Genomic DNA, 27,079 nt, shown 5'->3' on the forward strand with positions numbered 1-27,079 from the left:
CTTTAGGTAGGGAGAAGAAAATATTACATCCCCATATAAAAAGGGAAAGCCATTATCCTTTGCTTAAAGTCTCTCAAATCTTTTATCATTACTGTGTGTACATCTCCACATGTTCTCTGCAGCCCTCATGAAACAAATAACCAGTGGTGTTACTTTGTTACTGGCTTCCCTTCTCAGTCTGTTACTTACTGAAGACAAGTCTGTCTCCCAGGCCTCACCACAGGGGGAGGCAGCCTCTGGCCCCTGGGAAACATCTGGCCTGCTGCCTGCTTTTGTATGGCCAGAGGCTGAGAATGGTTTTTACATTTTTTAACTAATTGTGAAAAAAATCAAAAGAAGCATAATATTTTGTGACCCATGAAGAAAAATGAAATTCAATTTTCAGTGCCTAGAAATAAAGTTTTATTGGGACACAGCCACACCCATTTCTTTATGTAGTGTGTTTTCTTTCACAATACAGCGGCAGCACAGAGTAGTTGTGACAGAGGCCACACACAACCACAAAGCCTAAAATATTGACTAATATTGATTATCTGACCCTTCACAGAAGTTTCCTGACTCTTGTCTCCTGAAATGCAAATAAATATATACATATGTGTGTGTGTGTATGTATGTATGTGTGTGTGTATATATATATTTCTCATAAATACAGTACCCCAAGTCATGTTTCTTTACAAGATGTTCATACTGTTTGGGAAAGGTTGCTAGGATGCAAAATAGTCTGTCTACCACAAACCTTAAATTCAGCATCTACTCCATCAAATCTTCTAGCATCTTTCACAAGTTGGATTCGAATATCTTCTGAACAAAGAAAGATGCTTTCTAGGTGAGACCAAGTGCGCTGGATTTCCATCCAAGTAAAGATGACTGAGTCTGCAGTGTTTAATTTACTTTGCCAGCTTATGACTTGCTCAATGAAATATTCCACATATTTGCTTTGAAGCAGAGTCTGTAACTGAACCTAAAAGAAGGCAAAGAATCTGATATAATGGCTAAATTGGTAGACTAGCAGCACCGTGAGGGAGGGACCATACCTCTTCTGTTTCTTGCTGGATTCCTAGGACCTAGCTTGTAATACATGGAACAGGGATTCAGTAATCACTTGCTAAATGAATGAATGAGTGGCATTAAATATTCATATTAACATATTTTTCCAAAAGAGAAATATAAATGTAAGTAACTACATGTAATAGGTCTTCTCCAAGAAGACCACATTATCTTTTTGTAGAGAGGGAGAAAATATCATGCATCAGGGCACAGCTTTGGGAATTAAACTTTAGTCTTTCATCCTCTCTGTCTCCCCCTGGTTCCTCACTATTAATCATTCCAAGGTTATGGATCTTTTTTAATATTGAAGATATAACACTAACTTCCCTCCAGCTTGCTAAGCCCTCAAGGTTCTGTTTTCCTCCCCTTTGAGTCTACTACTAAACTTTGTAGCCCACCTAACACCAAGTCTTGCTGTAATGCCATGCAGTCTGGCCAGTTCTTCTCACTGATCTCTGAGACTACAGTCTCAGGAAGTCACTGAGAGAATACCCTCTTCTCATTCTTCTTCACCTCTAAGTATTTCATACATTTGACTTTTTTTATTCCCCCAGCCTTAACTATTATTGACATGTAACGTTGTTTAAGTTTAAAGTGTACAATGTGATGATCTGATACATGCATATATTGTTAAACGGCTACCACAATAACATAAGTTAACACCTCCATCCTCCCACATAATTACTTTTTGTGTTGTGTGTGTGTGTGTATTGATAACATTTAAGATCTACTCTCTTAACAACTTTCAAGTATAATACACTCACTGTGGTGTACAATAGATGCCCAGAACTTATTCATCTGATACCTGGAGGTCTGTACCCTTTGACCAATTTCTCTCCACTTCCCAAAGGCCCAGCCTCTGGTAACCATCACTCTACTCTGCTTCTTTAAGTTCAGCTTTTTAATTAATTAATTAATTTTTAAAATTGAAGTACAGTCAGTCTACAATATGTCAATTTCTGGTGTATAGCATAATGTTTCAGTCATACATATACATATATTCCTTTTCATATTCAATATAGGTAACTGCAAGATATCAAAGAGTTCCCTGTGCTATATAGTATAAACTTATTGTTTATCTATTTTATATATAGTAGTTAGTATCTGCAAATTTTGAACTCCTAGCTTATCCCTTTCCACCCACTTTCTCCCTGGTAAGCATAAGTTTGTTTTCTATGTCTGTTAGTTTATTTCTGTTTTGTATATGAGTTTATTAGGGTCTTCTTTTTCCTTTTTTTAGATTCCACGTATGAATGATACCATGTGGTATTTTTCTTTCTTTCTGGCTTACTTCACTTAGAATGACGATCTCCAAGTCCATCCATGTTGCTGCAAATGGCATTATTTTATCATTTTTTATGTCTGAGTAGTATTCCATTGTATAAACATACCACAACTTTATCCAGTCATCTGCTGATGTACATTTAGTTTGTTTCCACGTCTTGGCTGTAAATAGCACTGCTATGAACACTGGGGTGCATGTATGTTTTTGAATTAAGAGTTCCCTCTGGACATATGCCCTGGAGTGAAATTGCTGGATCATATGGTAAGTCTACTTTTAGTTTTTCTGAGGGATCTCTATACTGTTTTCCATAATGGCTACACCAAACTCATTCCCACCAGTAGTGTAGAAGGGTTCCCTTTTCTCTGCACCCTTTCCAGCATTTATCATCCATGGACTTTTGAATGATGGCCATTTTGACTGGTGTGAGTTGATACCTCATTGTAGTTTTGATCTGCATTTCTCTGATAATTAGCAATATTGAACATTTTTTTCATGTGCCTATTGGCCATTTATATGTCTTTATTGGAGAGTTGTTTGTTTAGGCCTTCTGCCCATTTTTGGATTGGGGTTTTTGTTTGTTTGTTTGTTTGTTTTGTTATTAAGTTATATGAGTTGTTTATATATTCTGGAAATTAAGCCCTTGTCACTTATATAATTTGCAAATATTTTCTAACATTCTGTAGGCTGTCATTTTGTTTGCTTATGGTTTCCTTTGCTGTACAAAAGCTTATAAGTTTAATCAGGTCCCATTTGTTTATTTTTGTTTTTATTTCTATTGCCTTGGTAGACTTCCCCAGGAGAACATTGCTGAGATAGATTTATGTCAGAAAACATTTTGCTTATGTTTTCTTCTAGGAGGTTTACAGTGTCTTTTTTTAGATTCCTTATATAAGCAGGAACATAACAGTATTTGCCTTTTCTGACTGAATTAGCTCACTTAGCATAGTATCCTCAAGATCCATTCATGTTACTAGTGGCAGGGTTTTCTTTTCATGGCTAAATAATATTCCATTGTATATATATCACATTCTCTTTATTTGTCATTTATCAATGGACATTGGCATTGGCATTGCAATAGGCATCTGACTCTTCTTTGGGGGGAAAATTTATCAGTGGACATTGGCATTGGCATTGCAATAGGCATCTGACTCTTCTTTGGGGGGAAAATTTATCAATGGACATTGGCATTGGCATTGCAATAGGCATCTGACTCTTCTTTGGGGGGGAAATTTCTCCTGTGGTTGCTATGATATTGCATTATCTTTTCCTATGATTTCTCTGACCACTTTCTCCCTTTATGGCTCCTCCATTTTCAGTCTTTTCCAAAGCTTTATTTTCAGCTAGCTTATTTTACTCACCTGTCATATGAAGCTCATCAATTCTCAAGATACCAACAATGACCTCCCAACCTGCAGTTCTTGACTGAACCTCTGTGCCAAGCTCTGGGTCTGACTTTCAGCTTTATATCAATGTCCCTCATTTTAAATACTCCAAAAATAATACAGCCTCAATCTTTAGACCGGGTTCCTTCAAAAATATCTCATGTCTAATAATAAACACACCACTGTTATTATTTCTTCTGAATAATTTGGGTCTTTTTACTTTTCTTATCTCTCATGTCCAAGGAGATGCCATAACCTTAGAATTCAAAACCACATAGCTGTGCTCTGGACTGTCTCTCCAGTACAGTCTCTCCAGTCTCTCTTTTTATTACTCCTACAAAGAAAATCTATATTCTAAGGAAACCGAACTCTTAAAATTATCTCTGAATGGCAAGTACTTTCTGGTTTTCCAAGATGTTACTAACACGTCCCCTTTCCCTATAACATCTTTACTATTGCCATTCTTTGTTGAATACCAGTCCACCCTTTAAGGATCAGTATAAGCACCACTGCCTTTTAAGACTCTCCCCAAGTCTTCTACTCTCCCCATCAGTCTCTGTGACTTTTCTGACCTTTTGGAGCCCTTCTGTCTATCTTCCTATTCAAGTGCAAGTTCCTTGAGAACAAGTGTTCATCCTTTTTGATCCCAAATGGTACTGTGCCAGCCTGACATACAAGTAGATGCCCAATGAATGAATGAATAAACACGGAGTATTGGAACTTGGGAAAAGTCTAAAATCATAATTTAAAAGAAAAAATACGTAATACATATATATCCATCTTACTTGGTTATGCTCTAGAGTTTCAAACAATTGTTCATCAGACTTCAGTAATGGAATGCCTGTCCGATAGTGAAATTCATAAGAGAACTCCATGGTTGCCCAGGTTTGAGTGATCTCAGTAATAACCTAGACATAAACAGTATTAAGTTATGTGCACAGAAGTTTAAATTAGGGCTAATATTGAGGCTATCATCTGGAATTAAAAAATTTTTTTTCTACAGTTTCAAAAAACTGAGTGACTTCAAATATTATTGGCCTCAATTTTTTTCCCTCCACATTATCTATGGTGCTGAGGTTTAGAGGAGGTTTTCCATCACATGAAAGGAACATCACACCAATATCAATTTTCTACTGGATCTGAGTTTCACATCCTTCACTGAACACTAAAGCAGGAAGGGACTTAAAAGGTTACCTCAACGGTTTGAAAGATAATATTTTCAAATTAGCCAGCACACAATTGGTAGTGCTCTGAATGCCAGGATGTGAATCCTAGCTCCCTTGTTGAACCTGGGTAAGTTAATTACCTCTATAACTCAGTTTCCTAATCTGTAAAATAGGGATAATATTACCGACCTTAGAAGATTAAATGAACTAACATAAATAAAGTGCTGAGAGCAGCACTTGCTACAAAGTCAATGATACAGGAGTGTTTTTTGCTATCATCATCATTAATGAGGCCAACCCTCCTGTTTTACACATTTACTCCAGCTTGGAAGGATTCTTTTCCTGCCCAAGGGCATACTGACAAGCAGCAGAGAACAGACTGGGACTCATGCCCCTTCCCATCCATGGTGTGAGGACTTCTCCCCGAGTCTGCTCATGTGCCAGGGCACAGAATTCCCCTGGTGTAAACAGAAATAGCTCCAGGACGCTACCTTTTCAGTCCCCAGTTCTTTCACTGCTTTGTCCACAATGCTTCGGACATGATCTTCCACTTGGTGTAACTGCAAGGCTAACAAATCTGCCAATGTTGTGGCTTCATTTATTGAAAACTTGACCTGATTAGGAAGAAAAAAAGGCAGTTTTTATTCCACGTATGTGAATGGTTCCTTTTACCCAGTGGCCAGAGGGATGAATCACAGCTAAATATACTCAAGTCAGCTGCTGAGTACATCTGTAGTTCTGAAATGTGGGGCAATCAGAGACATTGCTTTTCATCTCCCAATTACTGAGGCAGCAAGGGCTGAGCTTTAGACCGTGTTCACACAGCACTACTTTCTTTTGTTCCTGAACCTTCCCTTGTCAGCTCATTTCTTATCTCCTTTGCTCACAGAACCCATTTTTAAAGAGAACCACCTTGTTCATTTATTATAATCTAGTTGAAATCCCAATAATCATGTAGTAGCTCATTTGTCTTCTCTTCCTTAAGTATGCTATTCACTGAACAGGAATTCCAGTTGCTTCCATGATTTAACCTAGTTTTATTGCTGATTTAATCTCAATTCTTTGGCACAAAAAATATTCTTACTCATGCCATCTTTATTCATATTTACCACGTGACAAAATCATTCACATTTCCTCATCATCTTATTGACTCCTCACCTACCCCACCCCAGGATTTGCTAAGAAGCTCTCAGCTCTTCCTCAGTGCCCAACTCTCCTAGGTGCCCACGCCCCTCACAGATGGAGAGCAGACTCCACTGCAGTTGTCAGGAAGCCATTTCCTTTCCTACTCCGGCTAAGAATACCCAGTCCCTGCTTCTCAGGAGCTGCAGTCCTCCCTGGCTCTCCCCAATCTAGAAAGTTGCTCATCACCATCTGCCTGTCTGCACAGGATGACTCAATGTCCCTGTGTGCCCGGGACTAGGGGTTTTTCCAGGCTAAATCCTAGAAAGTCCTGAGCAAACCAGGTGAGCAAACCCTATATCTGCATCACTTTTGACCTTACTCCAGAGCTGATGGGAGCCAGGGACCCAGATCTGTCTTAGGGAAGGAATGAGCAGGTATGTGTAGCAGGGCCCCTCAGATAGACGCATAGTTTGTGCACTGAATATGGACACCCAGCCCAAGGGACAACTGGAGGTTCAGTCTAGCCACTGCTCTGATATCCTGGGACAGCCTGGAGGAAGATGCCTTTTCTAGACTGTCTGCCAGAGAAGGTACCTTTTTCTAGCTTGCAGAAAGGCATAATACAGCCAAGAGACTATGGTGAGGAGACACCTACTGGAGGAGACGTGAAGAGGGGGCAGGGAGTGGGGCACACAGTCTACCTTCCATGTTGGGAGACTCAATACAAGATTTTCTGAAAAAATAAAGTCATCAATCAACTATAAAGTCTAAATATGCAATGTCTGAAAAACTCTATGGAAAGTATTACAATCATAATAGCTTCAGGGACCACTTTTTGAAGACTTGCTACATGCTAGGTCTACATATAACCTCATCTCCAGTCTGTTCACCAAATGCATTATAGCATTACCTGTATTTTATAAAACCGAGAGAGCAAGTCACTCGTGAAAGAGCCCAGAGGTACTAAGTGTTAGGGCTGGATCACTAAAGCCTAGGCTGTCCCCACTTCTCCAGGCTGTCCCTTTCCTCAGTCTCCCCACTGTGCAAACTTTGTCTTCAAGTCATTAAAGCCCTTCTTCACAACACGTGCCTAACAGAAAACAGACACATCAGGCTGCCTTTATGTATTTTAAAGACATGAAGGTCACCTTTGCTGAAAAATACAGTGTAAGCTTGGTATATCTGCTCTGAAGTAGATGCAGAAAGGCAAGGAAATATAACCCCAAGTGCCTGGACACATGAGAAAGGACTTTATATTTTGCAATAAAATCAAAACCATCAAAAGACCATCAAAAAAGACCATTTTTAAATGAACTGGGGGGGGAGGGCAAGGAATCAATATTTCAGAATTCTCTCTCCCCTAAACTCACTTCTACACTTTCTGATCCTTTCCACAAAATCTAAGAGTCTTTGCAGCCACATCATGCTCTATAAAATGCCTTCACAGTATCTCACTGGATCCTTGTAAGATTCTTCTGCTGTATGAGAGCAGAGAGCATCCCTCTTGTTTTATGAATAAAAAGACAACATTCAAAATAGAAACGTTAAGTGTCTTGTTTGAGGTCCCACAGCCAGTAAGAGATGAAAGGGGGTGTCTTGGTCACTTTGGTGGATATGCTATAACAAAACACAAAGACTGGGGGGCTGAAACCACAAACATTTATCTCTCACAGTTCTAGAAGCTGGAAGTCCGAGATCAGGGTATAGCCAGATTCTTGGTGAAGGCCCTCTTCTTGGTTTACAGATGTCTGTCTCCTTGCTGTATCCTCATATGGTAGAGACAAGAAAGTTCTGGGGTCTTCATCGCCCTGCAAGGGCACTGACCCCATTCCTGAGAGCTCTACCCTCACAATCTTATTAGCTTCCAAAGACCCCATCTCCAAATAACATCACACTGCGGATTCAGGCATCAACGTATGAATGGGGCAGTGGGTGGCATGGGGTGGGGTGGGGGTGACATATTTAGTCCATAGCAGGGGCTAAAACTAGGATCTCTGCACATCCAGTCCTTGGTCATGTCTCAAGGACCTCTTGACCTCTTTCACATCTAACCAGAGCCCTTTCCCCAAATCCCACCTCATCCCAGATGAACAATGTAAACCCAAGAATAAACGCTTCACAGTCATAAAAACACTCAGTGAGATCCAGGAAACTGACCCCAACAGCCTTCATCAGCTGGTGCCAATGCCTGTCTCTGAGGGCAGGGCTCTGTAACTCCGCGATGGCTCTCAGGGCGGTCACTGCATCCTTCACTGTGCCTTCCAGGCCTGAGTAAGCCTCCCACACACGCACATCCTTATCGAGTGACCAGATTTCCTAGAGAGAAGCGAAAAAAATTAACCACCTCCCCAGATGCAGTATTTAATAATTTGCCACTCTTGAAAGAATAAATATACTTTCCCCTGGATTAGGAAAAGAGAAGAAGCATTTAAGCCCCCAGGTCGAAGACTAAAACCAGAAAAATAGAAAAGTGTCCACTCATTCGTTTAATGCAAGTCCACTATGTACAAGCCACTTGGATACATTGTTTTCTTACTGACAGGCTCTAACTGGAGGTTCCACGAGGAAACCCATGGGTCACTAAATGTAGGGAAGGAACAAGAGTTTACAGGACATATGCAGTGAAGAGTGCTTCCTCTAGAAACATACATAAGCAGAAAATTCAAGTCTTCCTCTGAAAACTTCAGTTGTTTAAATGGCAGCTCTGAAGTGTTGGTTAACTTTGAGTATTTGCTCCTTGGAACTCAAGTATTTTGTGATTTTAAGATGTGTCAAATAGGGCCCCTGGCTTGAGTGTCTTCTCGGCTCAGGGAATGAAATCAGCAATTGTGAATAAGAAAACCCATAATGAAACAACCATCTCAGCACAAAGGCAAGGACAGTGTTACTTGTTTGGAAGAGAACAAAGAGCTTCAACTAAGAGTGGAGGTCAAACTGTCACTCTGAAGTGAGATAGGCCAATGGTGGAAGAGAGAGAAGCAGGTCTGAGCACAGGGAAGGGGCACAGTGACCCAATGACATCCAGAAGGAGGATGGCATGTTTTAGTTAGGGTCCTTGGAACCAGGATAAAATGGGGGAAAAAAACTGGGAAGAGCTGGTAGGAGCAGAGCCCAGGACTGAGTCGGAGTAAGGAAGTTTTAGGGAGAGCAAAAGGCCCAGCCACATTTAACCACCTTCCACTGCTATGCATTTGCCTTTATCCAAAGAGGCTCCACTTTCTTCAGAGAGCCATTGGGCTATGGGGATTAGATATCAAAGCTGGAAACTCCAAAAAGCTCCATTCTGTTATATTGAGCCCCCATGGGCTATTACAGGAGGCAATAACAAGATCATACTATTCCATATAAATCCACAAGTTAACTCTAATTAATTGCCCCAAATTCCACAACCTAAAAGTGCCTTTTAAGATACAATATGCTTATGGTGGCTAAGGAAAGAACTCAAAAGCTTTCGTAAGCCTAACCCCTCAGCCCTGATGCTCCAACCTTCCCTCCTCCATTCTTGACACCAGGGGAAGCTCCCGATTAGAGTCGCTACTCATCAATTCATTAGCCCTAGTGTCTTTTATCCACTCACTCCCAGAAAGGCAGGCTTGATGAGAAGTGCAACTGGCTGAGAGTGGGGAAAAAAAAAAATCCAGTCTCCTGTTTGAAGTAAATAAGGATACACAGCCCAACACAGCAGATACCAGGTTAGGGAAGATGGAAGGAGGTGGTGCTGAGAAAGATAAATCGTCATAACAGACAGTTATGGAACTTGCCTTGGCAAACCTTCTGAGTTCCACATCCATCTGTTCTACATTAATCTGTCTCCACTGGGTTTTAGTCCAATTATCAATGCTTCTCTGGAAATGCACAAGCAGATAAAAATGTCAACAACATTTGGTGAAAGCAAGTCTCCGCAGCAAAATATACAAACTGATGATGCACAGTGACTCTATCATCCAGCAGAAAAGTCAATTATTTAAGTATTAACTGCGCCTGTCAAAACTTCCCTATCCCTGAAACAAAAAGGTCGTCAGAACATGTCAAACTTAAGGCTAAAACATTGTGATATATTAATTTCTAGTAGCAATGACAAATTCCATACGTATGCCATCATTGTCATTTAATCCTGAATATTTAATGAATTGATAAATAATATTATGATTAAATGCTGTATTTTTATAGTTCTACATATAAGATAAACTTTCAAAAGACAACTTTCATCCATTATAGACAAAACTCATTAACTTCCTGACCATATTCTATGTCTTATTTAATACATTTCTTATAGCTTTCAACTAACTTCAAAGAAAATAACATATAATGCATATTGCAATACGCCAAGTTCCCTAGGACTTATCTTTACACTTAAGTTTGTAACTTAGTTAACAATATACAAATTAACTGTATGTTCAGTCAGGCCTGTTTATTTATGTATAAGCATGGATGTATACATTAGTTTGTATGCACAGGTGACCGTATGTGTGTAATGTACATTAATTTTCATCTATATCCTACATAACCCGAAAAAGGATTTGAAGCAGTCAACTCATTATACAAAGTTTCACTGAGAACTGAAAACAAAAACCACTGATAATTCAGAGAAGAATCTTCTACCAACAGAGATAGATGAACTCAAACTCTGGGGGGAAAACAATCTCATTTCCACATATTTTAAGACATTATAAAACCTAAATAGAATGATATAGACACTAAAAATGGCACATTTATACAAAACAAACACTAAAGGGAAAAAATCATGCCTTCAAAAAGCAGTGTCTTACTCTAACATAAATAATGACATCCCAGAGTCCCTTGAGCAACTTCATCTCTTTGCGACACTGCTTCATTTGTTTGCAGTCTGGAGGAGCCACTTCAAAAAGATGGGTAGATTCCTGCATCTGAAACATTTCTTCTTCTAATGCCTGCAGCTCTTGATTTGCCTGAGGAGAAAACACACACACGTGCACACGAACACACGCTGCATCCAACGCACCACCTGAGAAAGAAAAGCCACACGGTTCTGTAACTGTGGCTATGTCAACATGCACAGCTTTGATTTCAGAAAGAAAATAAAAAGAAATCTGCTGTATGATCACTGGTAAACTGTAGAAGGCTTCAGATGAAGAAGCTCAAAGAGTTGACTATTAGTACAGGAACGTTATCAGTATCCTCCCTATATGCATTTCAGCAAAATTTGCTCTGGCATCAGATGTCTATGAATACAGTTTTTTCTCTTGATTTTCATTGAACAGCTGGGGACTTTGCTGGGGAGCAAAAGATGAGGCGCTAAAAGCTTCCACTTAAGAACAAATCACTTCTTTAAAAAAAGAACTTTCAGATTTAAAAAAAATACTGTAGAGATGATCAGTACACAAAACCCAGTACAGTATGAGAAATTCCACCAAGGCTCCCCTACCATCTCATCCCATGTAGAACAGTTTGTATTTTACATCAAATATCAGCTGACATTTTTTTCCTTCTTGATAAGCCTGACTCGATTTTAGTTTTTATTAATATAGTCATACATTATGCAAGCAGTACAGAAGAGCTTGTAATGCAGGAAAAGCTGGAAATCTAAGCTTGCTCTCTAATTCTTCTGGGGGCTGTTTCTCTAACCTGAAATTCTGTGCACAAGCCACTGCTTCTTGATTTATCAAGTGTAGACATTACACTAAGCCACCAGCTTTGCAAAAGGAGGATTTAACTTTGTTTTTCCACTTCACATTTTCAGTCAAACGCCTCTCACTATGCAACTATTATATTACTTTAGTCCTTTTGATTCATTTAACTTTAAATACCCAGTTAATCATTTTGCATTTAATCAACTCTTAGTTTCCTTTTATATAAGATTATTAGCACTCACATTCTTTCATTGTACAAGTTGCATATTTCATTTTTACAAGTTATATCCTTATAAACATTAACTGCAATTCTTAGTTCCACAAATGTTTTACTATTAAAAATTCCATACACATAAAAGGATATGGGTGTGAGTGTACACACCATCCAGCTTAGGAAATGCTATGTTACTAATAGCTTTTAACAACCTTCCCAGTATTATCCCTCTCCTTCCCACTATAAATTTAACCATTAAATTTTTATTTAATATTCCTGATTTTATATTTTCACTACATATGTGTGTACTGCTAAATGCTAAACTGTTAAGATTTGTTTTGAAATTTGTATAAATAGTTTTATACTATATATTAAGACATTTCAATTAATATTTTTTGAGGTTCACCTACATATTCATGAGGATGTGTATAAAGTTCATTCACTTCTACTACTGTATAGTACTACCTGGTATGAATATACCAGAATTTATCCTATCGCTAATGATCACTTAGGATTTTCCTATATTTTTCCTACATTTCCTATATTTATATTTGAGCATTCATGCTACTAGGAATTTTCATGCCCCCTGGTATAAATGTTTTACATAGAGTTTTTGTTATTCTTTAATGGGTTAAAAATGTCTTCCATGAGTTTCTGTCATGAATAAATATTGAATGATATCTAAAGATTTTCTGGCATTTCTTAAGATGATCATATGGTTTTTCTGTTCTTAACCTGTTAATATGATGAATTATATTAGTTTCCCAATGTTAAACATTTCCCTGGAATGAACCCAACCTGTTTATAAATTCGTATTATTTGATTATGCTTTTTTTAGCTTGTTTGCACCTGTATGTACAAAGTAAAGACTGGCTTATAATTTTTCGTTTCTCATACTGCCTTTTTTTTGAAAATAAGACGTGTCATAATTTTTGAGTGTTCATTCTTATTCTGGTGTCTGGAATCTTTTGAATGAGATCTGTTTCTTGAGAGCTTCTTGGAAATCACCTGTAATGCCGTCAAGGCCTTTATTCTCTCAGCTGGAAGATATTTTTTAAAACTGCTGGTTAACCTTTTCTTTTTATTTTCCTACTGGTTAATTTTTAACAGTTAGAGGAGTATTCGGGTATGCTATATCTTACTTATCTTACTTTTTCTTAGGTTTAGTAGATTTATTTTTTCTAAATATATACCCATTTTGTTTAAAATTTAAGTATCTTATTAACTGTATTCTATTGTCTTTTGAATTTCTGCCCTTTCTGTACTATCATTCCCTATTTATTCCTAAGACTGTTGATTTTTCTTTTTTCCCTTGTTCCATTCTACCAGAGATTTGTAATTTAATTAGTCTTCTCTGAGAATCAAATTTGGCTTTGTTTGTTCTCTCTTTTCTTGAAATACACACACTGGAAGTTGTTTCATTGATGACTGATGGTGGTTAATGCATTCTTTTTTTGTTTATCTGAAACACCTTTATTTTACTCTTGTTATTGAAATATAATTTTAAACAGGAGAATCCACTACTTTCTGACTTCCATTGTTACTGATGACAAATATGTTCCTAGCCCAGTCATCATGTCGTAACAGGTGGTCTATCTTTCTTATCTGGTTGCTTTACAGATCTTCATTTTGCCTTTGTACACAGTAAATTCTTTTCTATATTTCACTGTCATGTGTCTAGATCTTGACTTTGTATTTATCCTGATTGGGATTCAATGAATTTCTTCATTCATTGAGTCATACTTTGACCAGTCCTAGAAAAATCTCAGCTACTATATCTCTGACTACTGTCTGTCTAATATTCTGTGTATTCTTTCTTCTAAGAAGTCTGAGTAGAAGTGTTAGACATCATTCTAACTTCTTACTCTGTCTCCTAATCTCTTCTGTATTTTCCATCTCCTTTCACCTACATGCTACCTTCTAAGTGATTTCCTCCAATATCATTTGTGTTTCACTAATCCTCTTTTCAGCTCAACTAGTTCTTTAATTCATCTGCTGAGTTGTATTTGTTAAAATAATTGTATTTTCTTTTCTGTAAGTTCCTGGCCCTTTTTCAAGTTGAGCTGATCATTTTTGATAGTTTCAAAACTGAGATTTTGCTCATTTTTCATCTGTGTTTCCTTAATGTCTTCTAATATCTGATGTTTTATATGGGTCTGTATCTGCGGTTTGCTCTTTCTGCTGGCCATTATGCATGATGGTGTGTTTACTGTTTTATTGTAAGCTCGTATGTGACTGAATTTAACCTGCTGGACCCCTGAGGAGACTAGAATAAGAGCACCTTTTACCCAGGGAAGATCTGGATTTGCTTCTACTAGGTGCTAAGAAGAGCTACTTGTAACCATTTCTATTTCCTGGCCTGGAAATTCATTAATCACAGGGCTAGTACAAAATTGAACCATAACCTTTGTGATTATGGGCTTTTTACAAATTCCTGGAGGATCATTTTCTCCCTTTATCACCTTACACAGAGCCTTATCAAGAACTAACAGATATTCCCAGAGGCTCCCTTTGCAGGCTGCAGACCAACCCTTTTACTAAGGGTATAACCTCTAGAGGCATCTCCTCTTTCCCCCTAAAAGGGTTAATCACAAAGCTCTAGATTTCTGGTACTTTTAATTGCCCTGACAGCAATAGACTTCTATGTCTGCCCTGCTTTCCATCCTGGGTTCAGCTACTCCATTTCCCTGCCCTTTAGAGATTTCTATTGTTCTCTAGGGAGCTCAGCAATTGATTTAAAATTACCTATTTGTGAACATGTGTCACATCTGTTTTACAAAAGAGGGATTTTCAAAAGGACTAGTCTACCATACTCCCCAGAGCCAACAGTCCTTTCACTTATTTTAAATTATTTCCCCTATTATTTATACTAATTCAATTATTCCTAGGAATATATAGCCACTTATTTAATTCAACTGTTCATGGTATCTTTGGCTATCAAGAAACAATAGTACAAAATATAACTTTACCAAGGAATCAGTTATAAAAGGAGAGATTCACCATTAAACTCCCCCTAATGCTTGGAGGAGTGAGGTGCCTTGATGCTAAGACCTACTGTGCCAGCCCAAAACAAGCACATACGTGACTTTGGTTGCAGCAAGTTAGATGAACATTTGATATGCTTGCTGAACACACACACAGGAAAATGACTAAGATAAAGGTAACCTAGTCCAACTATATTCAAAACATCGCCCAACACATTCTGTAGGTATAAAGATAAATATCTGACTTTCAAACATGTAACTGTCTGGTGTTATAGTCCAGAATGCCAATGATAGGATTCAATAAATGATAACTGCAGTAAATGTTTACACAGAGCACATTGGTTAGTCAAGTAGAAATGTCTTCCCATCTACAATCTGTTCAGGCCACCTGCAATTTAGATATAATCTTGGAAAAAAAAAAAAACCCACACACTCTATTAGCATATTCTAAACTACTCCCTTTCTAGTGAATATATTAACCACTTTTCTTCAGCCAAATGAAAGAGAAGACCTTATGTTATAGAATGGTGTTTTCTGAATGGTTTAAAGTAGTTAAAACTGAATTCAACTCAAAATTTGGAAAGAGAAGTGAAAACGATGTCAGCTCCAAGTTTTACAGCATCCTAAGGAGTAAGGACTATCTCTAGCATGAAGTAAAACCAGGATGGCAGCCTAGATGAAGAGCTCAGAAATATTCCCAGCCCCTGAATCTCAACTTCAGTCATTTTTTCATTTTGGCTGCTAGGTTAAGAATTCTTTGACAAACAAAGATATTATTTTTCTAATAAAAGTTTAAAACATTTTTTCAAGCCTCATGAATTACTCACCATTTTTGATTATTTGCTCATTATATTCTTCCTTATAGTCAATTATAATAAAGCAATTCATTATAAACTAGGATTGAAGGACTCAAGAATACATGTGTCTAGAATTAAGAACAAGTTATAAGCGTTCATTTGAAACTCCCTGAAACACTCTCCACCTCCAGGAAATCATACAATGCATACTTGCGGACTGGGAGGGTGCAGATACAATGTGTAGTCAGGGGTGTGGGAGAGGGCGTGGAATCAGAGTAAGAAGAAAGTATAGATGAGGTAATAAACATAAATCAGAGAGAAAAAAAGTTATGGGCTTTCCTTACCACGATTAAAAGTTATGGAGGGAGGGTATAGCTCATTGGTAGAGTGTGTGCTTAGCATGCATAAGGTCCTGGGTTCAATCCCCAGTACCTCCATCAAAATAAATAAATAAACCTAATTACCCACCCCACCCCCCAGAAAATACATATAACTACACATACAAAATGTCATATGGGAAATAGTATAATGGTTAATAATCATTTTCAAAAAAGAGACAGCTGGAACTTTAATACTAGTTCCGTCACTAATTGTGTAATCTCCAACAAGTCATTATACATGATTGCCTCTTTATCTGAAAAAAGGAGAATAGAAACTACATCATAGGGATAATACAAGAACTGAAAGAAATAATATAGGCAATATGCTTAAAGTTCTTGACATATACAGTAAAGTCGGTTTTAAATAGTTAATCCTCAACTCATAACTAATTGCAAAACTAAGGCAAAATATGGCAGTATCTCTGTAAGCAAATTTATGTTCTAAAATTGCTACTGTAACACACACGATAACTGAGATCAGTGTTACCTTATCGAGCACTGTGTATGGACTTTCTGCATTAAAACCAAGAGGAGCGTAGAGTCTGAATCTCTCTGTGAAGTCTGCCTGCTTCTCCTGATCAAGGCAGAAAAAAACCAAATGTTAATCTCAAACAGCTTCAATTATCTTTAGAAAACCTTTAAGAAAGAAATAAAAACAAAAACTTGTTAGCTAGCTTACATCGAACAAAATACATTTTTTCCTTATAAGAGTGACCTCTGCATTTTGGAGAGGTGAAACTTCATGCCGGACAGTTGCTGCAATCTTTTTCGTAGTTTCCCATCTTTCAGGTAATTCCTACAAAAACAAAGGTGCAAATGGAAGATTATTTCAATCCCTGAAACAAATCAACTCCATAGGATTAAATTGCTCTAATCTCTTTATACTAACCCATGACAGCCTTTCATTCTTGTGTAAGAAGAGTTTATCCCCCCCAGGATTAAACTGACTAAAAGGCTCAGAGCCAGGTTGACCCAATGGCACCTCTGTGGTCACAGCTTCCAAGCATAAAACAGAGTTGTCCTTCAGTGTTAGATTTACCTCAGAACAAATTAAAATCTTCTCAAAAGAAGCACAAATTTCCAAATTGTTCTGCTGTTAAGATAACAAAATTAAAGTGCTCCGGAAATGACTTTGCCGATCTAACAACTAGAGATGGAGTCATGTTTAGCAAGTGAAAAAAGATGCTCGGAATCTGGTGGGGCAGAGATGAAAATGTGAATCAATCTTATCCTTTGTTTTCCTCTGGCTGCCAAAGCTGTGTGTGTATCCGGTCTTGATGGAGAATTTGAACAACTGGGTTCATGGATTTCTGAAGTAAGATGAGGCTAAGGGAAGGTTAATTCCTACTTGATGTAGATCACAAGCAGCAATGAACTGTTCAGGTAGCAACTGCACCTGGCTGTCCCTGACTACAAAGCAAACAGGACAAACGGCAACTTTCTTTGAAGAGCCCTTGTGCGTAACTGCTGCTGAAAAGCATTCCTGGTGTCCAGACTATGAAAGCACTGTTTCTCTGGGTCATCTCCCAGAACACCAAAGTTGTTCTGTCACACAGAACCACCCACAGTGATGGAATCCTACTTGCACCACGGAAGTAGAAAAACCAAAGGTTCTAAAGAGTATTTTGTAACCCTCAATAAATATTTGATGAATGATTCACTAACTGCCAATTATGCAGCGTGCACCGTGCTAAGTAGAAATTGTATCTGCGTGGTGGCAGAGGGCAGCAAAGACAAATCACCTTCAGCTTAAAATTGTTGTATCATCTGTCAGAGTGAATGAGAGGCACCCAAAATCACTATTCGACATGACAGATGTGTTAACTTCCATCAGAAGGGTGATGTACTACAGAATTAAAATGCCTGGGAGGCAACATGGTATCATGACAGGAATACTCAACCAGGCCACTGACCACGGGACCTGGACTCTAAAGCTTCCTGACCTTCAGCTTCTCTCCTTCTTCTCATCAAAACTCTGCAGCCTCCCCTTGCATTTCCAAGTGACCCTATGGAACCCATATGTCACACGGAGTCCCTTCGGGGCCATGGGATGGAAGACACAGAGAGGTCACATTAGCGGGCCCAAGCCCCTTACCCTTCACCTACACTGCACCTGCTGTTATCTGCATTGTATTCAGGAATTCCAAAGAAGCTTCCACTTGATAAAGAATAAATTTTCATTGAAAACCAAAAGATCAGATGGCCTCCAAAGTCTCTCTGATACTCATCCACTCAAGGGGGTAACAGTGAATCTGAGGCTCAAAGGAATCACTGGTTTCAACTGGCAGAGATGAGGGTAAGATTCCTCAGCATGCTGTGAGGTAAGATCACCATCCAGGATGGAGCGACAGTGTGGGCTGTATGGAACCTGAACAGGATTCCGAGGCTACAGGCAGTCAATAAAGGTTTCTTAGTGGGGAAGGGACTTGATAAAATCTGTGGATCAGAAGTTTCATGGAGCTGCAGAATGTACAGTGGATTGGGTGTGAGGACACAGCCATATTAGGGGCTTTTATCAGAGAAAGTTAAGGCAGGTTTTGAGAAATATTATGACTGCTCAAGATGATGGAGAAACAGTAACCGTCAAAAGTTGCTGTAATTAAAACAGATCTGGGGCAATGTTATCCTCCACAAGCAACTCATGCCGCCTATAAACCTTGTTTTTCCTCCTGGCCACCCTGAATTACTGGCATCAAGACATATACACAACTAGAAGTGTGGCCCACTTTTGAAATCCTGGGAAGCCTAATATTTTAAATACAGCCAAACCTTATGTAGTGAGCCAAACTTTTATTTTATATTTACAGAAAAAAAAAATCACAATACTACATTTGCTTTTTCACTCATGTTGGAAATGTACAAGTCCATTAGAAAGTGTGTAAACTAAGACAACGCGTTAAAGATTTTTAAATGTCCCACCTGACTACAGCACAGAAATTAAATAGATGCACCCCCCCCCCCGCTTTTATAAATGGGTAAGCTAAGACAAGAGTCAGAACCAAGTGATCTGATGGAACGTGTCTCCACATCCACTCTCCTCACTAGCTCACTAGTGAACTATGTACAACATAACGTGTTCTATGCATCAGGAATTTGTCAGCCTTAAAAATGGAAAACGAAATTACTGGGCCCTAGCTTTAGTGATGTATGAGCCCAACTTCTATAATACAAATTCTGGAGGCCACGGCCAAAATCTCCCTATCAATCACTTATCTTCTGACTGGTTTCTCTATATGATGTATTTTTAACGTTTGAGATCTGAGATCAAAGAATATCCAAATCTTTCCAAAAACTAACATTTGTAGTGTGCTCTACTGTAACTATTTCATCTCTCACTCTTGCTATGTATCTATCTATCCATATCTGCTCTCACTCCACAGATATATGTATTTCCAGTTCTAAGGACAGTTTTATACTTAAATAAAACTTAATAGCTCAGATACAGTAATTTGTGGCGGTCAAGAAAGACTTATAATTACACTGTTGCATTTAATCTTCACAAAACAAAATGAGGGATATAAAATGCAGCAGCTGCTGTGAATAACATTTTGGTGGTTTCTCCAAAAGTTAAAGTTAGAATTACTGCATGACCCAGCAATTCCACTCCTAAGTGTTCTCCAAAAGGAACTGAAAACAGGTACATAAATACTGCACCAATGTTCACAGCGTCTTTATTCACAATAGCCAAAAGATGGAAATAGCCAAAATGTCTGTCAACAGGTAAGCTAAACAAACTATGGTGTGTATATATATATATACAATGGAGTATTATTCAGCCATAAAAGGGAATGACATAGTGATATACGCTACAACATGCATGAACCTCAGAAGTATTATGCCCAGTGAAAGATGTACACAAAAGATTGTCTGCTGTGTAATTCCATTTATATAAAGCATCTAGAATAAAGAAACCCACTGAGACAAAAAGATTGGTGGTAGCCACAGATTGGTGGTGGAGGGAGCAGGGGGAATGACAGCTCATGGACAAGGAGGTTTTTTCAGAAGTGATGAGAGAGTTTTGAAACTAGATAGGGGGAATGGTTACACAACACGGTCAATGTACTAAATGCCACATACTTGGAAACAGTAACTTACTATGCTGTTTTAACTCTGAATTTCACCTGAATTTAAAAAAACACACAGTTTGGAAGCAGAAAACTGGAAACAGTTCAATTTTTTTTAAATGAGGGATCTCGAGGGGTATTTTATTCAAGAGGAAGCATGCTCTGAAGCAAGCAGATGAGGCAGACTCACAGAAATCAAGTCTCAGTTTTAGTTCCATGCTCTAGTCACTGAACTAGATAGAATTCAGCAACATTTTTTAGTTAATGTATCCACTGACCACATTTGTGAGGCTAAATGTAAGTCCATCCTGGAAGCTGGTGGATGATGTAAATATATAAACTATCTACAGAAGTTCACCGTGGGCCTGGGAATAGAGCCTGAACTGTGAGATTTTTATTCATGGTTTCAGTTATAATTACAAAGACTTCGTTCATTGTCTGGCACACAGCAGTCTCCAAGTCACTCCAGAGCACGGAAACAGGACAATGACATAGAAATCTCTTTTAGAAATCAGTGATTCCTCTATCCAAATTGAGCTTTATTCTTTATTAACATGTCCACAACATGTTTCCAAAGACTAGGACACACCTCAACTGACAGGCAATTTTAGATGAAAGAGAGCTGGGATTTATTTCATGTGTGAAACTGATGATAAAAGGGCAACTCAAAAAATAACTGAGAGGTTCTCTATTACCTAAATACCTCCTAACAAGCAGGCAGTGGAACACAGTGGTGAAGATTGAGGACTGGCATGAGACCCCTCGATTTGTGTGGGCTGGCTTTACTACTTGTGTGACCTTAAGGAAGTTATTAAAACCATTTAAGCTTCAGATTCCTAAGCAGTAAAATGAAAACACAAACGTCTACAGTAAAGGCTGTTATGAGGATGTCATTAGAGAGTGCATGGAAAGAACTTTGCTAAAGATGTTCAATTTATGGCAATCATGATGATTTTACCAGTGCACTGACCTCTAGCTGCATATAGACTTGCTCAGGCATCTTCCGGCCATAGCTTTCCAACAGCGTGATAGTTTCTTTCAGTGGTTCAAAGAGTTCATCAGTAGCTCTCTGTCGGCTTCTTACAGCCAGAAGATGCCCCATGATATCAACCAAACCATCATGGTCGCCTTCACTTAATTCTCTCTGAAGTCCAGCATCTGTCTCCTTTATAAATTCTTGTAGCTCATTCAGACTACAAAAACATACACACACACACACGTAGCCATACATATATACACACATACTAACACAAATTAAGCTCATTAAAATATTTCCAAGTATAAGGCTTCTGACTCTTATTTTCATTATTTACCTGATTAAATACTACTTTATTATAAAACTGATCATTTTAATGTTCTTACAATTACTACCTCCACTATACATAAAAATAGATTCAAAAAATGTCTTCTGTATAGCACATGGAACTATATTCAGTATCTTGTAATAACCTTTAATGAAAATGTATATATGTATATATACACACACACATACACACATGACTGGAACGTTGTGCTATACACCAGAAATTGACACACGGTAACTGACTACACTTCAATTAAAAAAAAAAATACCATCTCATTTTAGAAAGCAGTCAAGTGTGACAAGTTGTAATTCCAAATACCAAAGCATGAAAGCCCACCTGTCGATGACAAATCTCAAAAGATGCTCCTGAAACATCCAGCTCCACTTCCGAATCATGTTGAGCAAGGTCACTTTGAAAGGTTTCATATCCACCTTGAACCAACTGTCAAACACTCGGAAGTCATCAAACTTGCTCATCTGAACATACAGAGCCTCATAAATGTCAATCTATAATTAGAAAAAAATAATAATGACCAGAACAACTCAATCCAAAGACAGTAACTACATTAAACACTAAAGGTTCTCCTTGCCTGCTCTTTGAACTGCCCAAGAGTTGGTGGTTGTTCAGGACCATCTTCATCTGCATGCAGATCCCCATCCTCAGATGATGCAGTGTGGCCGTACAGGAGGAAGTGCTTCAGGAACTCGGCTCGGTCATCCACCCAGAGGTAAGCATATGCATCCAGGGTCTTTCTGAAGTCCAAGACTTTGTTGATAACATCTACCACTCTCTTCATTATTTCCTGCCTGCCTGCCGTCAGGCCTAACATGTTGTCCATATCATTCTAAATGAGACGGAAGCCAAGCACTTATTAAAACCAATCTAACAAAATAACATTATCTTAGGCAATTATTCAAAGAAGAGTTGGTCAAATCAAAAATCATGCTGCCTTTTCCAACTTCTCCTCCTTTCCCCATGCTCCCTGTCACCACAATTTACTTGTCAATCATTAACATAAAAGCAACTACCCATTAGCACATAAAATACCTGATAATTTGCTATTTCCAGATGTGCTGCAACTCGCTTCATCTGGGCAGACATTCTGAAACTATTGCATAGCATTTCTTCCACCAGATCATAGAAGCCATCCCCAGCCTCTCTTTCTAAAGAAGGTTTAAACAGAATCTCGGGGGGCATCAAGATCATTTGTGCTTGAAAAAATGGCGCAGGTTTCAATCGTTTCTCCGTGTTCATCAGAAAGAAGTCTAAGTCATGCATTATAGCTTGAAAAAAGCCTTCCACCACAATGTCATCAATGAATTCTACATAAATCTTCCAGGTGTCCAGAGAAGGATCAGCTTTGAAGAGCTTCCTATTTTCCTACAAACAGACAAGTAGTAATAGATGAGTATAAATGATAGTGAGTATAAAAATGAAACTGTCCATTTAGATGGTTTGTGAAAAGGGCTGCATTTGGGGGCACAACACAGGAACATTCTAAGGCTAGGTTGCAGAATCTCAGGCTAGATGGTAAAGATCTAAGCAGGACTTTGTAACGTTTAGTTTATTTATACAATGCATTCAAGAGTCACTCTTTAAAGGATATTTAAATGTTGCCATGTTGGATGTATGCCACACTGGATGTTTCATCTCAGTCCTCATGTGCTGGACCTAAATCAGGATAGGACAGAGTTGAAAACTTCTTCCTTCTTGAAATCCCTTCTTGCCTTGGTTCCCAGGACTTCACCTCCCTTGATTTTCCTCCTACTTCACTGGCTTCTTTTGCAGGATCCTGTGCTCAGTCCTCCTCTTCTCCCTGGCCTCGGGGACAACCTCAAGACCAATCCTTAGACATCTTCTCTATCCATAATTAATCCCTGCATGAAGCCACCTAAGTCCCTGGCTTTCCATATGATATATACGCTTCTGACTCAATTCTATGTCACTTGCCTGGATTTCTCCCCTGAACTCCAGACTCACAATTGCAATGCCAGCCTAGGATCTCCGCTTGAGCAGGCATCTCTAACATTCCTGAAGACAAATCCTGTCTTTTCCTTACAAAATCTGCCCCAACAGTCCTCCTCACATCAGTATGGGGAAACTCCATTCTTCCAGCTGCCCAGACTAAACACCTCCAAGTCATCCTTGACTTCTCTCTCCTCTGACTTATCACAGCAAATCCTCTTGGCTCTGCCTTCAAAATACATCCAGCAAACAACTGCTTTTATCACTACCACCCAGACCGAAGCCATCATTACCTGGATTATAGACATACCCCTTAATGGTTTCTCTGTGTGGTTTACACTCAACAGGGAACTCTTACACTCTTACACTCTTTGAGCAGCCAGTCGCTGTCTGCTATTTTCCCTCAGGGTAAAACCCAAAGTTCTCAAAATGGCCTGTTGGTCCCATGCGATGTGCCCTTAGTCCCTTTCAAAATTCATCCCCTATGACTATTCATTCCCCTTGCAAATTCTGCTTCAGGCCTCCTGGCTCTCTAACTCATCCTTAGGTAGTAGACCTTTCCAGGCTCTTACCTCAAAGCTTTTGTACTTTGAGACGCAGAACAGCCTTCTTCCACTTTCCATATGGCTCATTCCCTTTCAGTTCTTTGCAGAAACACTACCTTAGTAAAGAGGCCTTTCTATCCACCTCATGTAAAATCTCTACCCCATCCCCGCTGATTCTCTTCCCCCCATCTCTGCTTTTTTGCTCCCATGACCAATTCAGACACTACATATTTGTGTTTCTCTTTCTGTCTTCCCTGACTAGGATGTAAGGTCCAAGAGACTTTTTTGTTTTCCACTTTTATTTCTCTGCTTTCTGTTTTTTGTTTTTGTTGCTGTTTCATTTATCTTTTCTTCAACTGATAACCCTGGAATGGTGCCTATTACTGTTTTAAAAACTCAAATATTTGTTACAAAGAGAGTAACTATTGTTGCCATCCTTAGGAGATGGCTGAGAGGGTTATACGAGATGACGTAAACAAAGTGGATGCACACAGAGCCATTCAACAGTGGTAGCTACTGACAGCATCCAAAATAGGAGATAACTATGACCAACATAAGGATCTCATCTCTAGCCTTTCTGTATCATCAAAAGATCTCACATTCCTATCTCTTCTCTCAGAAATGACAACCGTGAGGGAAGTTAAGGAAAGAAGCTTGAAATCTTCCACTTTCAACTCTTAACAAAACCATATACAAAGCTCTTTCAGGCCCAATAAGAGTCTTACATCATTAGGTTACATATGTTTGCTCTTTTCTAAGCTAAATAATAGGATCTGCTATTAATTTCAAAACCTTAAAAGCAAATACCTCCACCAAGTTGTGTATCTTGCAGCCATCGTCTTGGATCAGCTTGTATTTTTTAGCAAACAAATCACCCTTGTCTTCCCAAGTAAAGGCGGTCTCCCGTCTGTGCTCTCTCCTGGGAAGGAGCGTGCACTCGGCCCACGCCCTCATCATCTGCTGAATCACTTTAACATTGCTCTGTGCACGCTCCACTCTGCGTTCCAACTCAGAGGTGGACACCTTCACCCTCTCGATGTCTTCCCAGCAGTCGTCCTGCCACGTCAGCGATGTGGCAGCTGCCCACAGCTCCTCATCCACTGCCATCAGCTCATCTTCAATCAGGGGGTATTCAACTTCCAGAAGAGTCTGCTTCAGTTTATTGTATCCTTGCACAAGAAGTTCAAGATTCCCAATGTACTGAGAGAAAGAAAACCCCAAAACAAAAAATGCCAAATATGTTAAAGTTTCTATCTCAGAGGCATAAAAGTATCATAGGTCTACATAATAATTAAAGTTCAAAATATTTCTATTCATAACATGCCCTAATATCTGAAAACACAGACCTTTAAAATAGTGTTTCTTTTTTCGAAGATGGCTAAGGCTGAATCCGGTATGTCTGATTTCTTCAACATCAAAAGGTATTTCACATCTCTTAATACAGCCACTAACTATTAAAAGAAAAGTGAGGATTATTACATATTTTAAGAATATCATTCTATTTTTAACACAAGTTAAAATCAGAACACTTAATATTTCATCCAAAGATTACCATATTTTCAAGGTAAAGAGCTTCTGTTTCATGTACTTTATGAAAACACTCATACACTCCATATGATATAGAAATATAAATAGTAAAGGCATAAATCATTGACTGTAGCTCAGTGTCAGCGGAATAATTCAAGCAAGACACAGCAACATATGCACACCAAGATTGGAAATGGAAGGCTATAAATGGACCTACATCTTTTTCCAGCGCCCAGAACAGTTACCTCCATTACAAAGCTTGTTTTGAAAACAAATTTGTTCTAACTTGATTACATACCAGGGAGCAATCTGAGCATACCACTAGTTTTGTCTTTGCTTATCTGTAGTTTCATCAGCAAGAAACACTAAACACTAAAAATCACACCCAACTCAGTGTAAAAACTTAAAAATATGCAAAATACTCATATGCACACATCGTGAACATCCACCAGGTACCTCCGCTCACAGGTGTGATGAGCCATGCCCATCCACTTCCAGTGATACAACCTTTTGTGTGGTTTCAGATAACCCTCCTTTCCTCCACTTCCCATTAATGCACCAGCTCCAACCCTCCAACATCCACCTCCATGGGCAAAATTTAGGACTTTGTCAAGGGAAAGTGTCATGTTCATTGTAGTATTTATGTATAACCATTTAACCATTTAAAATGTGTAAACCATGCTCCTGTTTTTCCTGGGTTCCTTTTTTTTTCTCCTGTTTTTATTGTTACTTTGTTAGTAGTGACTACACAACATATAAGTTACAGGTGTATAATAAAGTGATTCACAATTTTTAAAGGTTATACTCCAAATCACTTATCATTATTACAAAATACTGGCCATATCCCCTGTTCTGTACAATATATCCTTATAGCTTATTTTATACCTCATAGTTTGTACCTCTTATCCCCTCACCCCTGTACTGCCCCTCCACCCTTCCCTCTGCCCACTGGTAACCACTGGTTTGTTCTCTGTGAGTATGCTTTTTTCTTCTTCTTTTTTTAAGTTGAAGTATCATCGGTTACTATGCACCAATCTCTGGTGTACAGCATAATGTCCAGTTATGCATTATATACATATATTTGTTTTCATTAAAGGCTATTACAACATACCGAACATAGTTCCCTGTGCTATACAGAAGAAATTTTTTAATTTATTTTTATATACAGTAATTAATATTTGAGTCTGCTTTTTGTTATATTCACTATTTTGTTGTATTTTTTAGATTCCACAGATAAGTGATATCATACAGTATTTGTCTCTCTCTGACATTTTCTAAATATATCACTGACAAAGTTTTTGAGTGCTGTATCCTAACCCTCATTTTCCCCATAAGCCCTGTACTTTTTATTGTGCAACCTTTCATAGTCCAGTAATTTTTAGGAATGTGTATGTCATGTTGTAGCAGAACTGACTGTAGCCCTAAATCACACGTTCAGAGGAAAAGACCACATAATATGCTTAAAAAGTAAAGGAGTTGACTTTATGTTGCCACTCCATAGGCTAACTAGTACAATATATTTTTTTGTGCTTATAATCCCCTCCGGTAGAATCGTAGGGATTCTTCCTAAAACATCTCAGGAATTCAGTTTCCATAAATTGGTTTTATGAAATCAATTGGTAGAGCAAATCCTCAGTTCTCAAGGTCATTTACTTGTGTGTGTGTGCTGAGGCTAATAAGAAAAA

The 27,079-nt window shown here is 38.5% G+C and overlaps 1 protein-coding gene across 1 annotated transcript in view; it reads right to left on the reverse strand.

The window, feature by feature from the left end:
* DNAH11 (dynein axonemal heavy chain 11) overlaps nucleotides 1–27,079 on the reverse strand; it is a 275,861-nt gene that overhangs the window by 208,848 nt on the left and 39,934 nt on the right. The window contains exons 13-26 of the mRNA XM_072964862.1: nucleotides 25,214–25,318; nucleotides 24,675–25,067; nucleotides 22,405–22,737; nucleotides 21,947–22,201; nucleotides 21,694–21,863; nucleotides 21,024–21,246; nucleotides 16,669–16,785; nucleotides 16,477–16,563; nucleotides 10,775–10,933; nucleotides 9,767–9,850; nucleotides 8,163–8,321; nucleotides 5,372–5,494; nucleotides 4,500–4,622; nucleotides 737–961 (exon numbers count right to left, since the gene is read on the reverse strand). Coding sequence (XP_072820963.1) covers nucleotides 737–961; nucleotides 4,500–4,622; nucleotides 5,372–5,494; nucleotides 8,163–8,321; nucleotides 9,767–9,850; nucleotides 10,775–10,933; nucleotides 16,477–16,563; nucleotides 16,669–16,785; nucleotides 21,024–21,246; nucleotides 21,694–21,863; nucleotides 21,947–22,201; nucleotides 22,405–22,737; nucleotides 24,675–25,067; nucleotides 25,214–25,318 — 2,556 coding nt within the window. The remainder of the gene's footprint in view (nucleotides 1–736; nucleotides 962–4,499; nucleotides 4,623–5,371; nucleotides 5,495–8,162; nucleotides 8,322–9,766; nucleotides 9,851–10,774; nucleotides 10,934–16,476; nucleotides 16,564–16,668; nucleotides 16,786–21,023; nucleotides 21,247–21,693; nucleotides 21,864–21,946; nucleotides 22,202–22,404; nucleotides 22,738–24,674; nucleotides 25,068–25,213; nucleotides 25,319–27,079) is intronic.

This window comes from Vicugna pacos, chromosome 7, assembly GCF_048564905.1.
Source record: "Vicugna pacos chromosome 7, VicPac4, whole genome shotgun sequence".
Taxonomy (NCBI): Eukaryota; Metazoa; Chordata; class Mammalia; order Artiodactyla; family Camelidae; genus Vicugna; species Vicugna pacos.